The sequence below is a fragment of the Manduca sexta genome, chromosome 3 (genome assembly GCF_014839805.1).
Source record: "Manduca sexta isolate Smith_Timp_Sample1 chromosome 3, JHU_Msex_v1.0, whole genome shotgun sequence".
Lineage (NCBI taxonomy): Eukaryota > Metazoa > Arthropoda > Insecta > Lepidoptera > Sphingidae > Manduca > Manduca sexta.
In genome coordinates this window covers 3,766,713-3,792,326 of record NC_051117.1, presented here as the reverse complement: position 1 = coordinate 3,792,326, position 25,614 = coordinate 3,766,713, and the positions used below count along the sequence as shown (strand labels likewise).

The following is a 25,614-nucleotide window of genomic DNA, read 5'->3' as shown; positions in this document are numbered from 1 at the left end:
CTGCCATACAGTTGGTAATTATTTGACATGAAACCTTACGAAAACTTCAACAACGGTTCCCGGTAGGCCACAAGGCTATGGCATTGCTTTTGTCCATGGGCGGCAGATGCTGCTTACCATCAGGCAGACCGATTCCTCTTTTACCTACTAAGACAAAAAATATATATTATACTCAAATTACACAACACTATCACAGGACACTGGCAACTGGGTGCCGTGCGGTGAAACCGGTCCGGAACCTACAGAGTTCACGGTGAAGGGTCTCACGCCGAACCACAAGTACAAGTTCAGGGTACGCGCTGTGAACAAAGAGGGTGAATCTGAACCATTGGAGACCGATGGGTTCATCGTTGCTAAGAACCCGTATGGTGAGTGCTTTGCTTTTAGTCTATTTTTCAAAATACTGTAATATAAGAAAAAATCTTTGAAATGTTTATGTACCCTAAATATTTTGTCACTGGTTGCTTTTGTGTTCGACTATACTTAGATTTAAAATAAACGAACAAGTTCTTATGAATCCAAGCATAAACTTACCGATGTTCTTAAAAATAACTGACCATTATTTAATTTGTATTTTCCTCAACAATGTATGTATTTTTTTTATCTCAAATAAAAAAATTCTCTTCTTTTTTTTTTAAATATGTAACATAGCATATTTATAGTTTATTTTTTTATTTGCGATCAGATCCACCAAAGGCGCCTGGCAAACCAACTATCGTTGACTACGACAACATGTCGGTAACTCTCCAGTGGGAGCCGCCAACCGATAACGGTGGTCGTCCAGTACTCGGCTACGTGGTCGAGATGAAGGACAAGTTCTCGCCCGACTGGATCGAGGTAAGAAACAACTTTAGAGCAAAATGAGGTAGTAAATTATCAATCTTCAAAAATGTTGGATTAATTTTATCCAGAGCCGTAAAATGTTGCGCTTGAATTAAAAAGATTTCTTTGACATATGACAGTTCTCAGCTGGTTTTTGTTTTGAAAGTTTAAAGTTGTTTGTTTACATTTTTGCCGGCATTATTTCGTAATGTACGGTTATAATAGGTGCAGTCAAATATCATTTTAAACGCCCTAAATACTCTAAACTATCATTGCAATGTATAAATGTCAACCAATCTTGTAAAAAAAGTGTTATTTTTATTTATTTATCTGGATACTGTTATAGATTACAACTCAGAATGTGCACTACGTTAAAAAATTTTATCGCACCTCTTTACAAATTAATAAAACAAATTACCAACATTTAACTGCCAGTTTCGAAGTATACTTTAACTAACTTAATTATGCACTACAAATGTATAAAAACAAAAATACTGCCTAAGTATAAGTTAACAACAAATATTGACATACATTAGTAAATCCAGAATTTGACCGTAACTATATTTTGTTAAAATTCCATTCCAACATAATTTTGAATATCATCATAATAAATAAATATACTACAAGCAATTATGTCCTCAACCTTAACTTTGGAAATTAGGTTCAAGAAAAGCCTTAAAATAATTTTGGGCTGGAATAATTACTTGACTACTGCAAGTAGCAAAATCACTTTATTGGTGGAGCCATTTAGCCAGACAAAGTCCTTAACTCAGGATATAGATTACAAATACTGTAGATAACTCTGACCTACTATGACACATTTATTTTCCATCAGGTTGTCAAGACAAATGACACCAAGACAGAGTACAAGGTGGAAGGTCTCAAGGAGAAGATGGTGTACCAGTTCCGTGTGAAGGCTTACAACAAGGCTGGAGTCGGTGAGGCATCACAGCCCACCGACAACCATCTCTGCAAACACAGGAACTGTTAGTATATAATTATTGTATATTCTTTACTAGCAAGAAAATATTTTGTATTGCATCTTTGCCTGGGAAAATTATGCTGTAATATTGTCTATTTATTATTGAAAGGGTAAGATGCAAAAGTATGGAACAAAACTGCTCTGATATTGCTGTGATGTTTTAATTTATTTGAATATTTAACTTTACTGTTACTGCATTTCAAGACAAATTTTTATTCTAATAATATTTTTCAGTGAAACCACGCATTGAGCGTAGCACATTCAAGTCAGTCATTATCAAAGCTGGTCGCACTCACAAATGGTCTGTGGATGTCATTGGTGAACCAGCACCAGAGATGACATGGTAAGTAACATAGTATATACTTGTTTATAGGGATAGTGTGATAAGGCAAAGATATGGTACCATAAAATAATATAACAACATTTACTTATGTTAGATTTTAGTGGATCCCACATAAAAGCTGAAGTGAAAAATAAGTTTTCCAATATTATATTATTATTGTTATATATTCACATACAAAGATAATCCAAATATAATTACCCCAAAAAGTCAAAAGGGTAAAGCCACGAAAATGGGGTAAATGGCTTGGGTGTGGAACAGCGGCACTATCCACACTGCTCTGTATCTGGCATATTTCCTATTCTCCCATAATATCTGTCTCGCTTAATCGTCGCTGTTGACAATAAACCGCCCGTGGTGCCGTTAGGGCAACTTCGTCGAATTTAAAACTCTTGCCAAGGGTATATAGCGCCATGTGTTTATTTTGTTTTTATTGGATCGCCAGTGAGTACATTAAGAACAAAAAAAATCAAACACTCAAATCGAACTATCGAGTTCCACACAACCACAAAATAATAAATATTATAATGTATATACGTCTTGTAATGTATTGGGGTAAATAGTTGTTATGAATAAGCAAAGACGGTGACACTGAAATGTTCACACTCGCCGTTGTAGGTTACCCCAAAAATGCACAGATGTCGCCACAAGAAAAATTACATCGCGATATCAAGATTCTCCGGCGTTTATAGACGTCCGGAGCGAATGCTGGTGAAATCATACTTACCTGGCGTAGGGGACACCGTGATCAACAAGGCGGTTCCCCCAGGGCGAGGCCTGTCCATTGCACTGCGGACGGGTTGACCCTTGCGATTACCCCTAATGTGGGTAACTCGGACGCGTAATTTTTGGTAGTGGGGACTGCGTTCGCGCCGTCCCCCCGTTTCATACTTGAAAATTGATATTACTTTTGACTCTTGAATTATGTAAACATACCTAAACACTACACAATTTCTACTTCATTTTAGCCGTCAGCTATTAGAACATATAAAAAATGTACTAAGTTATCAAATACCGACATGTTACAATTAATCATAATTCGTATTACCTGGCGTACTGAATGAAGTCTTACCCAACTAATTCACAATAATTCGGTGTCATGCAGTGTTACCCCATTGTTCTAATGAGTAGGCATGACTAGTCACATGTACGACACGCAATAAGATAACAGTTTCTCCGATATCGTAACAGACTGAGTAGAACTTAAAGGGCAAAAAGTAACGGAAGCTATAATGAAATCATAACTCAAATAGATGGACATAAATATAATGTACTGAAATGTAAATATTATATTATGTATTATTATTTAGACAAATCATGGCTCAGATTGCAGTCATTCGACTCTTTTTTTTTATAATCTCAAAATAAATTTCATTTCTTTTATTCGTACTATTTAATCCCCTTTTACAGTTTATTGATTCGATTCTGACAGAAGTATTTGAAGCTTTGAATAGTAAAATTGTATTACATCAACATTTTGTTTATTGGGTGGGTTTCTGTATAAAATCCACTTGAACAGGTCTTAAAACTAAAATGCATATCTGTGGTAGTTGGATAGATATTTGATTTGGTTAGATGGCACCACTGAAAGGTTTCGCCATGGGGTAAATGTAATTTCAACATTCGCGGATAGATGGCGCCATAAGAAAAATTACATCGCGATGTCAAGATTCTCCGGCGTTTATAGAGGTCCGGAGCGAGCGCTGGTGAAATCATACTTACCTGGCGTAGGGGACACCGTGATCAACAAGGCGGTTCCCCCAGGGCGAGGCCTGTCCATTGCACTGCGGACGGGTTGACCCTTGCGATTACCCCTAATGTGGGTAACTCGGACGCGTAATTTTTGGTAGTGGGGACTGCGTTCGCGCCGTCCCCCCGTGTTATACTGAAAAGGGTTACCTTAGTAAAGGAAAGGTAAAGGTACCTGGTAAATGTTAGGGTACCTTAGTAATTTCATGTAGGAAAACTGGGCTTACCGTGCAAGACATTGTCTACCAATCAAATTATATCAACTTTAAGCGAATAATTTGAGCAATTAACTGATCTCAGGTATAGGGATAACGCATCCACGCGACGTCTCTATAATATCACTTGAATGTCAATAATATACAATTTTTCATACTTAATATTCTCCATCCTTCCAGGTCTTGGCGCGACAATGTAAAACTAGTAAACACGGAGCGCATCAAGATCGAAAACCAAGAACACCACACCGACTTCACCATCGTGAACGCAGTGCGACGCGATACTGGAAAATACACCCTGCGTGCCGAGAACTGCAACGGTTTTGATCAGGAGACTGTGGAACTGACCGTACTGAGCAAACCCAGCGCGCCTAAAGGTCAGTTTTGAATTTTTAACGTTTTATTGAAGTTTGAATTCATAGAACGGTTTTACGTAGGTTTTTATACTGGCTGATATTTTTGGGCAGTATTAAGAAATATTATAAGCTATTTCGATAATACTGGTATATATACTAGGTTCGGTTATTTACAGCCACATGTATATATTTTTTTCGGGATAAAATTAGTAAATAATGTTAGATCATTAAAAATTTCAAATCTTTTTGCAAATCTTACTGTTGGGCTCAAAATATTTTCTCTTCCTATAAAACAATTTATACCTAAATTTATTAATCTTAATAGAGTCATTCGGCTAAAAATACAAAAATAAAAAACAACAGTTTGACATGAATTCTTTACCTTAGATGATAAATAAAACATATTATTTACTATCTTCTCATGTTTATGTTTTTTCGAATAGGCCCGTTGGAAGTATCGGACGTGCACGCCGAGGGATGCAAGGTCAAATGGGAGAAGCCAGAGGACGATGGCGGCTCGCCGGTCAAGGAGTACGAGGTCGAGAAAATGGACCTCGCCACCGGCAAGTGGGTCAGGGTCGGAAGGTAAGCATTTAAATACGATTTTATTTTTGTAGGGGATTTAAGAGATATTAATAGGTGATAGTAATTTATATAAGTATTTTACCCTAAGTTTTTATATCTAAATATTTTTTTTTTATTCCAACTCGCCCTCAACCTTAAACTACCTCTATGAAAAAACACCATCTCGAATTTCTACAAAGAAAAAACCAACTAAATTATTTTTAAAATATAACAATTTCTTTACTCCTGTATTCAGAGTTGCTGGCGACAAGAAGCCCCTGGAGATGGAGGTGACTGGCTTAGAGCCTGGCCACCAGTACAAGTTCAGGGTGACGGCTGTGAACGACGAGGGCGACTCCGAGCCGCTCGAGACGGAACGCGGCACGCTAGCCAAGAATCCGTTCGGTGAGATATCATAGTACTTGAAATAATGTAGTGCTTTTAAATGAAGTCTGTAGAAGAAAGCTAGAACTTTTTTGGTTCTTTGATAAACTATAGGTCAGATCACTACCATTTAATACTAAAAAATTGTCTAAAAAAATTATTATACCCAGATGTTAAATATAGTAATTAAAAAAAAAACAGAAATTAAATAAAATCTTATCCCTGTAAATGTAAGGACTTCCAATGTTTAAACCAAAAGCTGTAAGAGTTCACTGAATAAGCACTAAATTATATGAAATTGGTAAAGAAACTCTATGATTTATTTATAGGCGACTGTGATATGGAATTTTACGTTTATCTTATATATTTCGTATTTATTAGTAAAAAATACATGCACCCCTACCTATAATACAAGTCCTGGGTGTCAGTACTAACCCACTGCTGGACACAGGCCTCCCCTAATCTTACCTATAAATAAACCCCCCCTATTGCCCCAACTTATAATCTGTTTGTCCAACAGATGTATCCGAAAAGCCACAGAACGTGGAAGTGGCTGACCACGATAACCAGAGCGCTGAGATCAAATGGGAACCGCCGAAGGATGATGGCGGTGCTCCGGTGCTTAAGTACATCGTCCAGAAGAAACCCAAGGGCGGCGACTGGGAGAACGCTGGAGAGGTAATTTTGATATGGGTTAATCATTATATGGGCATTTGTCAAAATATAGGAGCAATGAAATAGGTTTTACGAAATATTGTCACGAATTTTCCTGTATTATCTGTCTTTTATTTTTTAATAAATTCGTTTTATCATATAATATAATATAGAATTATTGTGTTAGACAAAAAAAAAAACATATTTGATACATAATCATATGGGGTATGTTTTTTGGGGTAAATATATTAAATGAACCTATATGGAATATTCGAGTAACAATCATAAAATGAAATAAAACAAAAAAGAAATCAAATTATTTTCAACACTGAATGAACCATTAATATAATATTTATAGAATGAACCTTAAGTAGTTTTAAATAAAATTGAAATTTGTTAACTGTTTATTCCATAAAAATTTATCACATTTATACAGCATGTTCAAAATACTTAAAATAAACATTATTAAAATATTTTTAGTGGGATTTTAGTTAACACATAATTATCCTCTTCTCTATCTGCAGGTACCTGGAAACCAGAACTCCGCTAAAGTCGAAGGTCTGCCCGAGGGCAGCGAGTACCAGTTCCGCGTGATCGCCGTCAACAAGGCTGGACCCTCGGAGCCCTCCGAGCCGACCAAGATGACTACCATCAGGCACAAGTCACGTAAGTCACATACCAGACAATGACTGAGGGATAAAACTGAAAAGATCTTATTTTTGAGTACGTCATAACTATACTTATAAATCATTTTGACACTCCCGCGCTGCATTTAGAGTTTAAAAGGGATAATGAAGTCAAAAACAGGACGGCTAGTACTAATCTGGTCTAGGGCGGCCAACACAGCAATCAGCTATTGAAAGTTGATTTAAAATATCTCCTCTGAACGTATTACAAGTTTGATATATTGAATGATAATGTGTTATGAAATTGTAAAAGAATACTTACTTAAATTAACTATATCATAGGTATGGTGGGAAACTATTATAGAAACTTCTTACTAATTAAACCATTGATATATATGTACTACGTACTAGATTTTGTGTTCCGAACGTTCACTGTATTCAACTGAATTAAACTGCAATCTATTCAAACTGACTTTAGTATGGTCAACATTGACAGCTTGTTGTTGTGTACGGAGTCATGACATACGAAATCGAGTCTAAGTGTAAACCGGGATTTGAATAAAAAATATCAGTCAAATAAGTAAAATAATTAGTTGTTCAAGTGAATAAATTGGTTATAACAGTGACGTTTTGGTTGCCATTTTAGTTCAGATTTTGAACAAATAGTTTATATGGAAGTTCGTGTGTATAGAATATACGTCAATGAATTAAACCTGATCTATCCTAAATAATATTGTGTTGTTGCAGTGAAGCCGCGTATCGACCGCACGAACCTGAAGGCTCTCGCCGTCCGCGCCGGCAAGCCGATCTTCTTCGACGTCAATGTCAAGGGTGAACCCGCACCCAAGGTGCAATGGTTCCAGAAGTGGAAGGCGGACGAGAAGGAGGTATGGAGTTGTCTTGTGAAATGTAGATTGTTATATTGAATATTGATAATTATTTATATGTGGTCTTGATTGTTAATTTAGGTATTCCCGTTTGACCTTTGTAACCGACCTCAAAAAAGGAGAAGGTTGTCAATTCGACTGTATAATTTTTTATGTTTGTTACCTTACAACTTTTGAGTGAGTGAACCGATTTTAATGCTTCTGTTTTATTTGAAAGCTGGTGCTTCCCTTGTGGTCCCTTATAATTGAAGTTGAGGCCAAAATTGTTTTTATATAAAAATATTTTAACAAGTTCCAAAAGCGAACGTACGCAAGGCCGTGAAATTACGACCAATCACCTTAATAATAAATAAAAAAGACACCAAAATTATGAACAGAAAACAAGCCGTTTACATACCTGCAAAGTTATATACTTTGCCTTAGTACATTTCCTTCAGGATTATAATGTACTAACTATTGTATTTTGTATCAATCCTCGATACTTTTGTAATTTCATCGACTATAATTAACTATTTCACACCAACAGGTGACAGAGAACGTAATCAACGTGGACTATAACACTAAACTGGACGTTAAGGAGTCTGTACGCGCTATGACCGGCACGTACCGTATCCTAGCAACGAACGAGCACGGCACAGACGAGGCTGAGGTCGAGATCACAGTGCTGTCGGCTCCTGGCAAGCCTGGTGGTCCACTCAAGGTCGCCGATGTTACCAAGAACGGCTGCAAGCTGGCCTGGAAGAAGCCTGAGGACGATGGAGGTGGGTTTTTACGGTTTATCGATATCGATAGTTTTATGTTAAGGTTTATATATCGATATTTTGCAGTATGTATATTAGTCTATTGAATTAAATCCTCATTGAATGACAATAAATACATACACACTTCGTTTAATTGAAAATCAATGTTACAACCGAATATATCGAATCGATAATTCAACAATCATACAAATCTATACACAGGCAAACCAGTCACCGGTTACATGGTGGAGAAGCTGAACAAGGCCACAGGCCGCTGGGTGCCGGTCGGAAAAACCGACGACACCGAGATGGAGATCAAGGGTCTGCAGGAAGGCGAGGAGTACGAGTTCAGGGTTAAGGCCATCAATGATGAGGGAGAATCCGAGCCGCTGAAGACCGACCACTCGATAATCGCCAAGAACCCTTACGGTGAGTACATACATGTCTTGTATTATATGTCCCACTGATGGACTCATCACCTACTGGGTTTAGACCTTAGTCTACCACGCTGGTCTAATGCGGGTTGACGGACTTCCCATACCTTAAAAGATCAAAGAGTATTACCAATTAATTTGATGATAAAACTACAATAGCTTGTTCGAGGAATCTGATATGTCCCGGATTGATATTGTTCGAAGATAAAAACATATTGGACAGTGATCTTTGCTTTAGGAGACTGGGAATTTTAATTTGATTATGCAGACATATTTGGCTAATGATTACCGACTTCAAAAAAGCTGAGGTTATCAATTCGATGCTTACTTATTTTTATATTATGAATATTTTCTCTAACTATTCTAATTTCCAGATATTCCCGGCAAACCCTCGGTGCCGACCCTGGAGGACTGGGACGTGGACCGCGTGGACCTCAAGTGGGAGGCGCCGAAGAACAACGGCGGCGCGCCCATCACCGGCTACATCATCGAGAAGAAGGAGAAGTACGGACAGTGGACCGAGGCTCTGGTCACCACGGTATGTGATAATGAGTTTTATGTCGGGAATAGAATGTTTGTTTTTGCTTGCTGAGTTATAGTTAGTTACATATTAATCGAAATAATCGATTATATTTATCGATATTAATGTGGTACAGAATGTCTCTGGTATAGAAGCCATATGTATATATCCTTGTATACAAAGTTTTAAATATAAAATAAGATGTAATGATGGTACTATCTGTATTACCCATTAGCAGTCTAGTTGACAATGGATACAGCATTAACTACTCATAATACATACAAATTTGTAATACATATCAAAATATGCGATATAATCCATCACAAACCATCATTTGCCTAGACCTAAAAAATAACAAATGTAATTGACATGCTTTCCGTAACGATAAAATATATATAGAGATGTGCTATAAAATCGAGAATTGAAACTCCAAGACAAAAACCTATTTTAATAGGCATTTATAAACACCTCTTTTATTTCCAACAGACTCCAGAATGCAAGGCCCGCGTGCCGGACCTGAAGGAAGGCAATGTGTACCAGTTCCGAGTCCGTGCTGTGAACAAGGCAGGCCCCGGAGAACCGGGCGACGCCACGCAGCCGCATACTGCCAAGGCACGATTCTGTGAGTAATCCTATCTGATTTTTATTACTTCACTGAGAATTTTGTTTTTTTTTTACGATTATGATTTTATTTATGATTTTTTACGGTATCTTGTTATATGGCTTCAAATAAGTGCTTTATTATTATTATTTATTTTATATAAAAAATGTACATATCAATTATATGGCACCATATTTGTGCCGGTCATCGAGGCATGCATTTAGTTTGTCGATATTTTTCTTGATCTTCATTACACTTCACATTGAAATTTGTGAAATTAATTTTCCTTGCATTTTTTTTTAAACAATTTTTGTTGATTCTTGTACTAATATCTAATTGTAAATATCTAACAGTGAAACCGCACATCAACCGCGACAAGATGGTCGCCATCCGCGTACGCGCCGGCACTACCATCAAACTGGATGTCGACATCAGAGGCGAGCCTCCACCGACCAAGACCTGGAGCTTCGCCAAGAAGGTAGGTTTTCATTGATAAATTGTAGTTTGCATCGACTACAAAGTAAAATGTATTTCCATTTAGAATATTTTATGATGCTTGGAAATTGAAATGTGTATAGGTTTTATCGATATATTCTGAGAGGATTTTAGCTCTAACTTTGTTTTATCGATAGGGATATTTCTGAAGGATATATAATGTAATAATTATTGAGTAAAACAATGTGATAAAAATAATAGTGCGTATATATTTATCGATAAAATTATGAAGATGTTTTAATAAATCGATAGCTCAAAAACACTGCATTTGATATCTTGTTTTGGTTGTGTAAGCATAAGTTGAAATTGAAAAGCAAAAAAAGTATCGATAAATCAAATTACTTTAAAATCTTTTGACTATTAAATCTAAATAATAATGACTAGACTCCATTCTTTTTTTTTATATAAATAAATTGATTTGATTTGATTTGATTTGATTTAAATACAAAGGACTCTCAGATTCAACTAATGTCAATAATGTTTCCCAGGTCCTGGAAACCGGCCCCGGCGTCAAGATCGACAACGAGGACTACAACACGAAGCTGCAAATCTTCGAATCTTCGTGGAAGAACACCGGCATCTACACGCTCAAGGCGGAGAACGACTCTGGAGTCGACGAGGCCACGGTCGAGATTACTGTTTTGGGTATGTATATATATTTGATATAATATGTTAGGTTAGCTAGCTTAGGGCTTTTATCGTCCTCACCGGTGAGAGTCGCGTTCTTCCCTTTATGTTTATTAAGATTATATACATATTTTTATTTGTTCTTACCTGCCAGCCCGAGTTGGCTTCTTTGTTTACTTCATAGTCTTAAATTTTTTTTATGTCCAATGTAATGTCTTTAGTTATATAAGCGACTTTATTTAAATAATAATTAAATATTCTGATGTTTCTTGACTTATCATAACCAGAAACACCAGTTTAAGTGGGATATAAAGAAGAAAGAATAGAGCGTCCAAAAACTAAAAAAAAACATACAAAAAAAATTCAATACCTTTGAAAATTGACATTACCTTAGAAATAACGAATATCAAAATTATTTTTAATTTTTTGTCTATAACCTAATGTGAGAGTATCTTTTCTTTTTTGCTAGAGATATTTAAACATTCGGAATAGTACTAATAAATTATTCTCATATTCCAGACAAACCAGGCAAACCCGAAGGCCCGCTGGAAGTGTCCGACGTCCACGCCGAACACGTGAAGCTGAGCTGGAACAAGCCCAAGCACACCGGCGGGCTGCCGCTCAGCGCCTACGTGGTGGAGAAGATGGACACCATCACTGGCAAGTGGGTGCCGGCTGGCACCGTCGAACCTGATACCACTGAGGCTACTGTTACTGGTATGTTGTTATAAAAAAGTGGTATGAGATATGTTGGTGTTGTGTGGCATGTATGCCAGTTATTAGGTTTATGTAGGATGTTTAAGAATATAGTTATTATGGTGTTAAAATGAATTAAAAGTTCAATATCTGACGTTTTGAGGGAAAAAAAAATATGTTTATTGAAATTATTATGGTATATTATTCGCATTTTATCGAATCAAGATTGCTTAATAAAATTAAATTCATCAACTAAAGCAATGACAATTCTTTACTTTCTTTGAAATTAATGAATATCTTATCTAGTTATTAATATTTTCATTTAAGCTCTCAAGTATTTCTACAACACAGCCTTTTTTTACTTTTTTTTATTTTTTTTTTCAAATGATTCGACTATGCGTTTGTTTAATTATCGATTCATTTATAAGCAACATAACTATTGTGATATACAGAAGTTATTAGGGGTGGGGGGAGTTCTACGCTAACAATACAGGTTTCATTTATCGATATTTTTGTCCAACAGGCCTAGAGCCCGGTCACTCATACCAGTTCAGAGTGAAGGCTCTGAATGAGGAAGGCGAGTCGGAACCGCTGGACACAGACCACGCGACCCTCGCGAAGAACCCGTACGACGTGCCGGCGCCTCCAGGTCTTCCAGACATTGTGGACTGGGACGAGAAGTCGGCCAAGCTCAAGTGGGAGCCGCCTATTCGGGATAACGGCGCCCCTATTACTGGATACGTTATCGAAGTCATGGATAGAGATAAGGGCGAGTTTGTTAAGGTGAGGTTTTGATAAATTATGGATTTGGAGGTTTCTATTTATGCAGTAGTTTATGATTAAGTTAACCAGACGCTAGTGTTTATTTTTTAGTAGTGGTCATACTATCGATGTATTTATTTACTATATAGGCATACAATCATTAAGTTGTATTGTCAAGCATTAATGATTTATTCTTGCTTCTGCGAAGTCCTCGAAACGTCGAGAGAAAAGTAAAAATAAAAAACTGCGATTAAATCTAAAAACTAGTTTTATATCGATGGTTGTATTGTCAAGGTGTAAACTTTGGAATGGACATAATGCCATTTTTGATACTCGGTAAAACATTTGAATAGGATTAGGAGCATTTAATAATAATTATTGGCTTTTGATACCTTTAGCTGTAAGTTCAAACTCATAGTGCTAATATAATTTTGTATTTTGCCCACAGGCCGCCGAAGTCCAAGGCAACATCTGCCAAGGCACCGTGCCTAGGCTGGAAGAGGGCAGCCAGTACCAATTCCGAGTACGCGCAATTAACAAAGCCGGTCTTTCAGAACCCTCGGAGAACACTCACTGGCATACTGCTAAGCCCCGGTTCTGTAAGTATAGTGAATGCTGAAAATTATTTAGAAATTAGAACCTTTTATACCATTATTAAGATTTGGAATTGTTTGAAATGTTTACTGGTTCAGCAGTTTTTACTGTACTAAATGAAATGTATGATGAGTGAGTGGTGTGAATATAAAGTCGATAAATTATAATAAGACTTAACATGTCATGTCTCAGGATGGCGAACGTAGTGGAATACCAAACAATACTTTGTAATTCGGGGTGTTGGGTGGTGTTTCTACTGTTTATGGACGGTCGTATCGCTTACCATCAGGCGAACGGCAAGCTCGTCTCGTCATTTAAAGCAATAAAAAAATATATATCTGGATGATATTTTGCTCTGAGCTATATTAAATCTCATAAAGATTTCCAGTTTATAAACCATTAGTATCCTATTTACTTTTATCTATATTGCAAATTTTAATATCTACATACTAAAAATAATTATCGACTTTTAAATTCCAGTAAAACCAAAGATCGACCGCACCAACCTGAACCCGATCACGGTGAAGGCTGGTCTGCCGGTCTCCCTGGACGTGAAAGTGTTCGGCGAACCGCCTGCCACTGTCACCTGGCACTTCAAGGGCGAGGAGCTGAAGAACAGGTAAATTTTGTTTAATAATATAATAATAATTATATCAGCCCTGTATATACTTGCCCACTGCTGAGCACGGGCCTCGTCTACTACTGAGAGGGATTAGGCCTTAGTCCACCACGCTGGCCTAGTGCGGATTGGTAGACTTCACACACCTTCGAAATTCCTATAGAGAACTTCTCAGATGTGCAGGTTTCCTCACGATGTTTTCCTTCACGGTTAAAGCGAACGATAAATTCACAAAGAATACACACATGATTTTAGAAAAGTCAGGGGTGTGTGCCCTTGGGATTTGAACCTGCGAACATTTGTATTGGCAGGCCGTTCCACACCCAACTAGGCTATCGCGGCTTTTAAAATTTTGTTGAGTTATTAGTGTTTTTTAGTACTCTCATAGTGGCCCACGTGTGTCGCGTTCCGGGATCAGTATATCGGTCTAACAGGCCGGCATGATTGTGTCTGCCGAGTGCTGATCGTTTCTCGTCAGGCATTATATTTGACAACACTCTACTTACCAGGTGCACTGGGGTCAATTTGCGTTGCATGTATAAAAAAATAAGTAACTTTTATTTGAAAGTGTAAGAGGTTTCAAAGAAATATAATAAAGTTATAAATTCAGTCGTTAAAATATCGTCGAGTCGATTTATTTTAATAAGTTTAATATTGAATCGATATTTTGTAGATAAATATTATACTAGGATACAGCTTACTCGATAGACTTTTATTATGGGTAAAATCACGTATAATTACAAACTCTTTTGTAGTATCGATTATATTAAAATTATTAAATTTGCAAACACGGTTATTAAATTAATCGATGTTTGTAACAATATAAAATTATAATATATTGACAAAATGATTTCACTGAGTAATTATAAAATAACTTAACGTCATCAGGGAGAACCTGGAGATCATCAACGTGGACTACAACACCAAGTTCCTGATGACGAAGAGCAAGCGCGCGAACACCGGCGTTTACGTCATCAAGGCGAAGAACGAGGTCGGAGAGGACGAGGCTGAGGTCGAGATTACTATCCTCGGTGAGTGTAGAACAATCTAGAAATAGTTCCTATATGATATAAAGGAAATGCGAAAAAATTAAAGAGGATAATAATGTGAAAAGAATCTAAAATATAAAAAATGGGGGCGTACGACAATTTTATTATTGTAAAATATTTTTATTATTATAAAATACATTTCGATTGTCGATTTAATCTCATAAAGTGAGATGTTCATGAGAAGTGCTATCTCGATAAAATCGGCAACGAATTAATCATCGTGGAGTTTTATTCCAGCTCGAACTCACTTCACCAATAATCTCAATAAAGTTACATTTTCCATCTCAAATGCCAGCCTAAATAACATTTTTATACTGTATATCGATATAAAATTTACACATCCCCTGATTATAACATTCCAATGTCCAGGCAAGCCATCCAAGCCCAAGGGTCCGTTGGAAGTGGCGGACGTGACAAAGAACGGCTGCACGCTGTCGTGGCAGAAGCCCGAAGACGACGGCGGCGCGCCCATCGAGTACTACGAGATCGAGAAGCTCGACCCGCTTACTGGTAAGAAAAAATATCATTGGTATCGGAAAATAATATAATTTTGATTTAATGTTATTAGACCTTTATCATACGTTTGAATTGATCAACGCAAGTTTAAACAAAAACAGTCGTCTTCTGTCTCTGTAAATCCATATTTTTTAAGGGAATAAAAAATCTGAGAGTTTCTGTTTAGTTTCAGAACAGCTTTATCAGGTGGGAATTTTGATTAAAAAAATTAAGTGATAGATTGTAGTTTATAAAAAAAAAATCAATTTATTAAATATTGCTTTCTCTGTCGTGTACACATTTTTATATAATCGGTTTTTTTCTACAGGACAATGGATTCCGTGCGGTACCGCCAAGGACACCAAGGCGAACATCACCGGCCTCTCTGAAGGCAAACCTTACAAGTTCAGGGTCAAGGCCGTCAACAAGGAAGGCGAGTCCGAAGAACTCGAGACCGAGAAACCGATCATCGCCAAGAATCCGTTTGGTAAGATATCTTAAATTTGAATCATTATATTGTGAGGTGCTTCAAAAATACTTGAACAGAAGGCAAGTTTAGGCAATATTTATTTTCAATACAAATACGAATTATATTATAGACTTTGAGATATAAAAAGTATTTAAATTAATTTAATCTAAAATCGATAAGTTTTGTTCTAACAGTTTTATCGATTCTTGGTATGATTTTATTTTATCGATACAAAATTAAAATTTTACACTTTTCTAATAAATACCATTATTAAATTTAGTTTGTAGTTTTTAAAAATTTTTGTTTTCCCTTCAATGTCAAATATCGATAATTTATTAATTCATAATCTTTCATCGACATTAAAATACTTTGACATATCTTTTATAATTAATTTTTATTCCCAGACGAGCCCGGCAAACCTGGCCGTCCTGAACCCCGCAACTGGGACAAGGACTTCGTCGACCTGGAGTGGTCTCCACCGAAGGACGACGGCGGCGCCCCCATCACCGGATACATCGTACAGAAGAGAGAGAAGGGTGGAAGGTATGTCTTAGATATAGTGTAGGTTCACTTGGGTATGATGATATTAAATCGATTGTTTTGTTTTCATGCATATCGATTGGTATCGATAGTAAGTACAAGTGTGAAACTATTTTAAAATGTATTCTTATTATAAATTATCAATGGTTTTTTTTTTATATTTCACCTTTGCTACACTGCACGAAAACATCCCTTACACCCTAAATGCAACACTTTCTTTCTCCACTCAAAAATAGATAGTTTTTTTTTTTAATTTCAATATAAATCACAATTTATTTTTCATCTTTCCCGCAGGTCATGGCAAGACTGCCTTAAGACGACTGGTGACAGGCCGACAGGCCGCGTGACCGACGTTGAAGAGGGACACGAGTACGAGTTCAGAGTTATCGCGCTCAACAAGGCCGGACCCTCCGAGCCCTCGGACGCTAGCAAGTCCGTTATTGCTAAACCACGCTTCTGTAAGTATTGGCATATATTTATTTAAATTAAAGGAATAACTGAACTAGGGCTACACACGTCTTCTTAAATAATACTATGACAACGCCGAACGCATACTGTCAGCAATTTCATAATCTTTTTTGACTTTTTTTAGATTTGTTTATCTCATATGCAACTGAAGTAGTTTGGTGTTATATATTTTAATAAATTATCGAGCATCATATACTAAAATTAAACCTACGTTGATTGAATATACGAAATAAAAAACTGTAGATATAATTACAAAAAAAAAATCACTTAAAAGTCAAATACTTAACCTCAATTTTCCCTACAGTGGCACCAAAGATCGACCGCAAGAACCTGCAAAAGAGGAAGATCAAGGTCGGCCAGCCTCTCAAGTTCGAAGCCGACGTCAAGGGTGAACCCGAACCTACCATTACATGGACCTTCAACGGCACAGTCCTCAAGAGCGATGAGAGGCTGAAGATCGAGAATGCTGAGTACCACACATCGTTTGTACGCCAGAAGATGACTAGAACCGATGCTGGAAAGTACACCGTCACTGCCAAGAACGATTCTGGCACTGATACTGTTGATATTGAGGTTGAGGTGGTCAGCAAACCATCGAAGCCTAAGGGACCCTTGCAGGTAGGTTACGATCAAATACATTATAGCATTATATAATTATGTAATTGTTAACAGTGGAGGTGTCGTAAAATTTTTAAATATCAATATTTTCCGAGAATTTTTGGATATCGATTTATGTTTTCATTTACATTGAGTATAGTAAATTACTACGTGTAAATAGAATTTATAATTTTTTATATTACTAATCTTCTAAAAAGTTTCACATTCAAAACATTTAAAAGTAATTTTTTTTTTCTAACCTAACCTAAACCAATAATCTCCAGGTATCAGACGTCAAAGCGGACGGCTGCAAGCTCAAATGGGAGCCTCCAGAAGACGACGGCGGCGAACCCGTCGAGAGCTACGTGGTGGAGCGCATGGACACGGAGTCGGGACGCTGGGTGCCAGTGTGCACCACTAAGACTCCCGAGGCTGACGTCACGGGCTTGAACGAGGGCAAGGACTACCTGTTCAGAGTGAAGGCGGTCAATCCTGAGGGAGAGAGTGAGCCGCTCGTTACTGAAACTGCTACTACGGCTAAGAACCCCTATGGTAAGTTTTTTTTTAACATGTTAGGCACTGAAAAATAATAGAATGTTTATCAATTATTAACTTTGAGATTTAATACTGCAGACCTGTACGTATTGTGTTCAGATATTTTGTATGACATAAAAAATTATCTTTGTGGAGTATTAGGACCAACTATTACATTCCATCAGTATATCGATACATACGACTTAACTATGGAGTTATATTTTTAATATTATCGAATTTATTAATTTTGCCTATAACTAGTCGACCAACTGGCCTAATCCCAATCTATCTCCTAGGCGAACCCGACGCGCCCGGCAAGCCTGAGTTCAAGGACTGGAGCAAGGAGCACGTGGACCTCAAGTGGGAGAAGCCCGCCAACGACGGTGGCGCCCCCATCACTGCCTACATTGTCGAGAAGAAGGACAGAGACACCGGCAAGTGGGTGAAGGCTGCTGAGGTGAGAACTAAGCTTTTTATATGCAACTAGCTTTTGCTCGCGGCTTCGCCTGCCTTGACGGAGTTTTCCGGGATAACAGTCTTGCTATATATATTCCCGGGATAAAAAGTACTTATAATCCTACCTACGAGTATATCCTAGGGTCTTAAACTTTCTCCATGCCAAATTTTTGTAAAAATCCGTTCAGTATATTTTGAGAAAGTCGATAAAATACAGACAGACAGAAAAGGGGACTTTGTTTTGTAATAATATGTATATATGAGAATTAATGTAGTATTTTTATTGATGGTTCTAAATGAGAATATGGGATATATAGATTTGGTTTCAAGAATTTAATAAGCGGATTTGATTGGTCGTTTTTATATTTTGATATTGAACAAATTAATAAGTCGAAATTTGATACTTACGAAACTTGATAATTTTATTTAGCAATATAGCAATTTTAATTTCATTGTACAAAGTATCAATACAACTCAAACAATTACTTTAATTTACCCCTTAAAAATTATAATCATAATTGTTTACACTTTCTAAGCCCATTTCCTTTCTCCGCAGGTGCCCGGCAACAAGACCGAGGCTCGTGTGCCAGACCTGATCGAGGGCAAGACATACCAGTTCCGAGTGAAGGCAGTCAACAAAGCTGGACCGGGTAAACCGTCCTCGCCTACCGAAAACCTGCTGGCTAAGGACAGGTTTGGTAAGTGTTTGGTCCTAATTTTTATTACAATTTTTTATAATCAGAGTCGGTAGGAAAGTTATTTTTGATGTATGCCACTCACTAATATTCATGTCGTTATACGTATTAAAAAAATATATAATTATTTCCATTGTAATACAAAAATGTTCTAAAAAGAATAGTAGAAAACATTTGTCAAACTCAAACACAAACTTTTGCCAAAAATAATCATATGTTTTTGTCGAATAGCCCCGCCGAAGATCGACCGCACGAACATGCGCGATATCACCATCAAGGCTGGCCAGCACATCAGGCTTGACGTCAAGGTCAGCGGTGAACCGCCACCAACCAAGACATGGTAAGTACCATCAGATTAATTTCGTTTATTTTTATTGTATATTTCTCACCAAGATGGTTTTCGATTAAGTATCAAAGGAATCACAATAATTTCAAATTTTTTCATTAAACTTTTGGGTACACTTGCACTTATAATTTTGAAGGATATAAAAATAATGCCTGACCATGCATGGGCCATTTCGGAAATATAATTGTGATATTTTTCATTCAATTACTCCAACACTAATCATTCGACAAATTTGCGTCCAAAATTAATCCAAAGCATAATACCACAAGAGATCAGTTCGACATTCCCTTAATCTTAATCGTAATCCGAATTGACCTTGTCCAGGTTCCACAACAAAGAGAGGCTGTCGCCCCGCGAAGACCTCTCCATCGACGTGGAAGACTACAAGACCAAGCTGTCTGTGGTCATCGCGTCGCGCAAGCACAGCGGCACTTACGTATTAAAGGCTGAGAACAGCAGCGGTAAAGACGAGGCTACTATTGAGATCAAGGTCCTCGATGTACCGGCCAAGCCTGAAGGACCTTTGAAGGTAAATATTTTGTTTGGATGGAGGGACTTGGTGATGAATTATAGGTTGATTAGATAAATTTCCAAATGGTAGATAGAAAATTTTGTAATATCGCTAAAGTTAATAGAGATATTATCAACTAGCTTTTGCCTGCGGCTTCACCCGCGTGATATAGTTTTTTCGGGATTAAGTTTTCCGTTATAAAAGTCACGCTTTATATTTTCCCGGAACAGAAAGTAGCCTTTATTCTTCCCAAGGTCTCAAACTAATCCATACTAAATTTCATCGAAATCCGATCGGTAGTTTTTAAGTTTCACGCGTTCAGATAAAATAGCTAAATAAATGTCGATAAAATCGTACATCAAAGCAGTTTAAATATATAAAATATTTGCGACGAATTTTTAAATCGATTATAGACCGATAGTAAAAAAATATATTCATCGACATTAACTCTTGGTCTCTCGTGAATCGCCGGCGAGCCAAGACAGCTACATGACATTTGCGTGTGTCACGGGATTATAACCTTATATACTACATATATACTACATAATAAGGTTATTTTTCCGTCACACGCGTAGCTGTCAATGTTTGCCGGCAAACATTCAGCTACCTCACGGGTTAAACATACAATACAATCAACAATATCGATAATTGACAGATCTCAGACGTGCACAAAGAAGGCTGCACGCTGAAATGGAACCCGCCGCTAGACGACGGCGGCGCTCCCATCGACCACTACCTCGTGGAGAAACTCGACACCGAGACCGGTAGATGGATGCCGGCTCTGAAGACCAAAGACCCGAAGGCCGAGATCGAGAACCTGGTGCCTGGACACGAGTACAAGTTCAGGGTGTCTGCTGTTAATAACGAGGGACAGTCTGAACCATTGGAAGCTGATCACTCGATCATCGCTAAGAATCCGTTCGGTGAGTAAATTTTTTCAAACCTTTTTTTGATATTGACCATGTTCTTTTTTTTAAATATAATATTCATGGACTATTTATTTATACGTTTCAAATATTTTTCTATTTAATATTTTAATATTAATTTCACTTTATAGAGTAACTGTAAATTGACATAAAATAACAAAAGTTGCGTAATTTTAAATTACATCACCTTCAATATGACTAACATGCCCAATCTATTCATAATATATGTGTTACATTGATATCATGGTATTCTTCAGACGAGCCCGGCAAACCTGGAACACCTGAGATCGTGGACTGGGACAAGGACCACGTGGACCTCAAGTGGGAGAAGCCGTTCAAGGACGGCGGTGCCCCCATCACCGGCTACATCATCGAGAAGAGAGAGGTCGGCTCACCCAAGTGGGTGAAGGCATGCGAGGTGAGACATCGATATATTCAATTTGAATACTCGAATGATGCAGTGATAATAATTGTAAGCAGGAATAGATTAAGTAAAAATTATCGAAAAATAAAATGATTATAAAAAAATCAATATTTTACGTTTTAGAATTAATTTAAGATTACATATCGTACGTTAGTATATATTATCGACGTTTTTATGAAAGATAAGTCGTATAAATAATTTTAATAAAAATTAAATGTTTATTTTGTTGAAATGTTTATAATCTTCCAGTACTCAGAGAAGTATTGGTCACTAAATATGGCATACCAGTGTTTTTTTTCTACATTACAATAAGAATACTATTAAATTTCCCTAGGTCGGTCCTAACGACAACGACAAAGCAACAGTACCGAACTTGGACGAGGGCGTGGAATACGAATTCCGCGTGAAGGCTGTCAACGAGGCTGGACCTAGTGAGCCCAGCGATGCTAGCAAGAGCGTTGTATGCAAGCCTAGGAGACGTGAGTGTCATCAATAATGTACTTAAAGTATAATTTGTTAAGGTAGATTTTGATTTAATCACTTTTCAGAATTATGGATACTTTATTTTTGAACTTTACGATAAATGATCATCAAATTATCTTAACTTACTGTTTATAAAACTTGATATAGTAAATATTTTCAGAAGATTTTAATTAATCAAAGAATCTTGAAAGACCTGCGTTGGCACGTCACTATTTTTTTTATTGATTTTCATATATGTATTTACGTCGATAATAATTATATTTATTAACAACTCTAACATTATATACGACTAATAGTATATACTATCGAATTGATTTAAATATTCTCTATATCACAGTGCCTCCCAAGATCGACCGTCGCAGCCTCCGTTCCATCAGGGTGCGCGAGGGCGAGCCCATCTCGCTCGACGTCAAGGTCAGCGGTGAACCTCCGCCGGAGGTCACATGGACCCTTAACGGCAAGTCCGTTAGCAGCGGCAACGGGCTTAAACGTAAGTTCTATAATCTTAAAATTATCAGACAAATTAATTTCAGACTTTTGAAATAAGGTTTAGTTTTCGTGGGGCTTATAAAGTTCGATAGGGGAAATTAGAGTTGGTTTATTTTAAGTAATTGACTGAAAAAGCTATTTTCCCTTTTTATATAATCTAAGCTGGCAAACGAGTACTAAGGTCACCTCGTGCTAACTGATATTCACTGCCTTAACACTCACAGTACTAGAATCATACCTACCTTGCAGACCATAAAAGAAAGGAATTGGGATTATGGGGCAAACAGGCCTCTTAAAAATTAACAACCAATCCGCTAAACCTTAATACAATTCTAATTGTCTAGTAATATAGATCTTGCTGAAATATTAATAAATACCATTTTCCAGTGGTTAACGTGCCGTACATGAGCAAGTATCAACATTCGAGCCCGCGTCGCAAAGACTCCGGCATGTACAAGATACAGGCCGTCAACAAGTACGGACAGGACACCGCCGAAGTCGAGATTATTGTTACATGTAAGTATTTATATCGATTAGTAATTTTATCGATATTTCATTGACGATAATATCGATTTAAAATGTTTAATAAATCAAAAATAACTTAAATGAATTATAATATATTTGACTCGAGTTATGTATAAGTAAAAGAACTGTAATAAATTATTTATTTCAGCATATATCAGCAGGTTGATATCGATTATCGAATAATCATGTTTCCATAAAATAATTCAAAAACCTTTTCCAGCGAAACCGGACAAACCGGAGGGACCTTTGGAGGTGTCCGACATCCACAAGGACGGCTGCACGCTGAAGTGGAAGCGGCCCAAGGACGACGGCGGCGAGCCAATCGAGGCGTACCTCGTCGAGAAGTACGACACCGAGACTGGCACGTGGCTGCCTGTTGGCAAGACTCTTGGAAATGTGCCTGAAATGGAAGTAAGTAGTATAGTATTTTCACTGGTGGTAGGTCTCTCATATGTGAGAGTCTACCTGGATAGATACAACTCAAATATCTATTTCTGCCGCCGAGCAGCAGTGTGTAATCACTGTTGTATTCCTGTTTGAAGGACATTGTAGCTAGTGTAACTACTGGACATAATAAGACTTAACATCTCATGTCTCAGGATGGCGAGCGCAGTGGAATACCAAACAATACTTTGTAACTTAACGTGTTGGATTGTGTTTTTACTGTTTATGGACCGTTGTATTGCTTACCATTAGGCAAACGTCAAGCTCGTCTCGTCATCAAAGAAATAAAAAAGAAAGAATAGTTCATGAGTGACATATCGGCCTTTAAGGCGATACCTCAAGGTCCATTTTCATACATTTTGTTTCACCTTTAATCTGGGTAACTAAACAAGTATTGGCAAGTAAAGAATTTAAATTCACGTCTAGTTAGTGATTAGTTCTCGCAGTTGAAAGAAAAAGGTAAAAATAATTAATAATCATGGATATTTCGGCCTTTAAAATAATTTAACTTGCCAATACTTGTTTAGTTACCCAGATTAAAGGTGAAACAAAATGTATGAAAATGGACCTTGAGGTATCGCCTTAAGTTTCCCATTGTTCCATATACTAATAATTGCAGATGCTGAGGAAATTGCCTCTCTTTCGATATTTTGATTTTACTTATAATATAAAATAATATGTCATCTAATCGATGGTATACAGTTGTGAAATTAATTTAAGAACATATACTAAAGAATTGTATTTTACTAGGTGGATGGCTTGACTCCCGGACACGAGTATAAGTTCCGCGTGAAGGCGTTGAACAAGGAAGGCGAATCCGAACCTCTTGAGACGTTCGGCGCTATCGTCGCCAAGGATCCGTTCAGTAAGTCCACATACAGAACATAAGTTGCAGGACCTTGTTATAGACAATGTTTCCAAATACTATAAAAAACTATTTAGATTATTACAATATTTGCTTTTAGTATTTGTTAAAATGATTATTTTAATCGACACAATATCGATTTTTCCAATAGTATAACTTTTTTTTACAATGTCCTATATGGGTTAGACATTGTAAAAAAAAGTAATCGGTAACAATATATCGATGTTATGCAATGTCTAATCGATATGTTGTTACCCATATAATCGATTAATAACTTTCGTTCCACAGCCGTACCAGACGCGCCATCAACGCCAGTGCCTGATGACTGGTCCGCCACTCACGTGGATTTAAAATGGGAGCCGCCCATCTCCGACGGTGGCTCGCCTATCGTCGGCTACATTATCGAGAAGAAAGACAAGTACAGCCCGCTGTGGGAGAAGGCTGTGGAAACTCACACACCTACGCCTACCGCTACTGTTAACGGGTGAGCATCGAATTTTTTTAATGAGCATCGATATAAACCAAATCGGTTTTTTATCGATAGGGTAAATTTCGAAATTTATCGATAATACAGAAGCATTATGCAACTAATTCAATGCATTACCTATTTTACTTTTTTTAAGTAAGATGATATGACAATTAAATGGTAGACTTTGCAAGCAATTTTGAAAGCACGAACCGATTAATTCGTATGTCTATAAACTAGTACATAAATCTCATTCATTTCATCATACCCTAAATATCTCTTATTTAATTCTTAATATCGATATCCCCAGCCTGATCGAAGGCAACGAGTACCAGTTCCGCGTGATCGCTGTCAACAAGGCCGGCCAGAGTAAACCATCTGATGCGTCCAAGAACTTCGTGGCGAAGGCCCGCTTCCTGGCGCCGAAGATCGACCGTCGTCACCTGCGTGACGTCACACTGTCTGCTGGATCCACGCTGAAGCTGGAAGCTGCCATCACTGGCGAGCCGGCTCCAGCTGTGGAATGGAGGTATGTTTTGTACTGTATACCGTCTAACGAGGAAATTGAAAACCTGCTTTGAGGGTGCCACTTTTGTTTTTACATTTTAAGGTTAATTTTGTTAGTACAAGAAATTAGTTCCATATTTTACCGCAATATGGCGAGGTATTAATTTATCTGGTCAGGCTATAATAGTAAATTAGTTAAAGGCTACAATATAATTGTTAAAAAGTATATCACAGTATAGTGTGAGTAAGACTGCTCTATTAGGGTCTCTAAATGTCGATGTTAATTGTTTGTCTCTGGTAACATGATTATAGGAAGGTAAAAATGTATATAAAATGTATTTTAAATCGATTATTAACTTATCGATAAAAAAATATTTCCTATATTAGAATCATAAATTAAATCTCAATTTTATTCCAGATACCAGAACATGCCGCTCCGCCCATCGAAGGCAGTGACCATCGACAATCCGGAGTACTTCACCAAGCTGGTGATCCGTCCAGTGCGACGCGACGACTCCGGCGAGTACACCGTCACCGCGGTCAACTCTAGCGGCAAAGATACCGTCACCATCAACGTTGTGGTCACCGACAAGCCTACCAAGCCTGAGGGACCATTGCAGGTAAGCTACCATAAATTGGTTTCCTTATTAGTACTTTA

At 37.4% G+C, this 25,614-nt stretch overlaps 1 protein-coding gene and 2 non-coding genes across 3 annotated transcripts in view; all 3 read left to right on the top strand.

Moving 5' to 3' along the window:
- The first annotated feature begins 201 nt into the window (after nucleotides 1-201).
- LOC119188477 (twitchin-like) overlaps nucleotides 202-25,614 on the top strand; it is a 66,426-nt gene continuing 41,013 nt past the window's right edge. The window contains 41 exon segments of the mRNA XM_037438533.1: nucleotides 202-368; nucleotides 686-837; nucleotides 1,658-1,808; nucleotides 2,039-2,147; nucleotides 4,289-4,485; nucleotides 4,908-5,049; nucleotides 5,285-5,433; nucleotides 5,933-6,090; nucleotides 6,591-6,732; nucleotides 7,440-7,579; nucleotides 8,106-8,340; nucleotides 8,542-8,748; nucleotides 9,128-9,291; nucleotides 9,760-9,895; nucleotides 10,228-10,352; nucleotides 10,858-11,014; nucleotides 11,516-11,713; nucleotides 12,216-12,475; nucleotides 12,903-13,053; nucleotides 13,529-13,667; nucleotides 14,556-14,698; nucleotides 15,086-15,226; nucleotides 15,540-15,698; nucleotides 16,085-16,223; nucleotides 16,515-16,678; nucleotides 16,993-17,306; nucleotides 17,570-17,837; nucleotides 18,116-18,276; nucleotides 18,832-18,973; nucleotides 19,202-19,310; nucleotides 19,641-19,845; nucleotides 20,483-20,750; nucleotides 21,011-21,171; nucleotides 21,512-21,656; nucleotides 21,998-22,150; nucleotides 22,537-22,665; nucleotides 22,895-23,085; nucleotides 23,869-23,983; nucleotides 24,272-24,467; nucleotides 24,760-24,978; nucleotides 25,375-25,576. Coding sequence (XP_037294430.1) covers nucleotides 733-837; nucleotides 1,658-1,808; nucleotides 2,039-2,147; nucleotides 4,289-4,485; nucleotides 4,908-5,049; nucleotides 5,285-5,433; nucleotides 5,933-6,090; nucleotides 6,591-6,732; nucleotides 7,440-7,579; nucleotides 8,106-8,340; nucleotides 8,542-8,748; nucleotides 9,128-9,291; nucleotides 9,760-9,895; nucleotides 10,228-10,352; nucleotides 10,858-11,014; nucleotides 11,516-11,713; nucleotides 12,216-12,475; nucleotides 12,903-13,053; nucleotides 13,529-13,667; nucleotides 14,556-14,698; nucleotides 15,086-15,226; nucleotides 15,540-15,698; nucleotides 16,085-16,223; nucleotides 16,515-16,678; nucleotides 16,993-17,306; nucleotides 17,570-17,837; nucleotides 18,116-18,276; nucleotides 18,832-18,973; nucleotides 19,202-19,310; nucleotides 19,641-19,845; nucleotides 20,483-20,750; nucleotides 21,011-21,171; nucleotides 21,512-21,656; nucleotides 21,998-22,150; nucleotides 22,537-22,665; nucleotides 22,895-23,085; nucleotides 23,869-23,983; nucleotides 24,272-24,467; nucleotides 24,760-24,978; nucleotides 25,375-25,576 — 6,789 coding nt within the window. The 5' untranslated portion in view covers nucleotides 202-368; nucleotides 686-732.
- LOC115456064 lies at nucleotides 2,864-3,025 on the top strand. Its single transcript, XR_003939849.1, has one exon. It is a non-coding gene; the product is annotated as a U1 spliceosomal RNA (small nuclear RNA).
- LOC115456063 lies at nucleotides 3,859-4,020 on the top strand. The gene has a single exon (XR_003939848.1). It is a non-coding gene; the product is annotated as a U1 spliceosomal RNA (small nuclear RNA).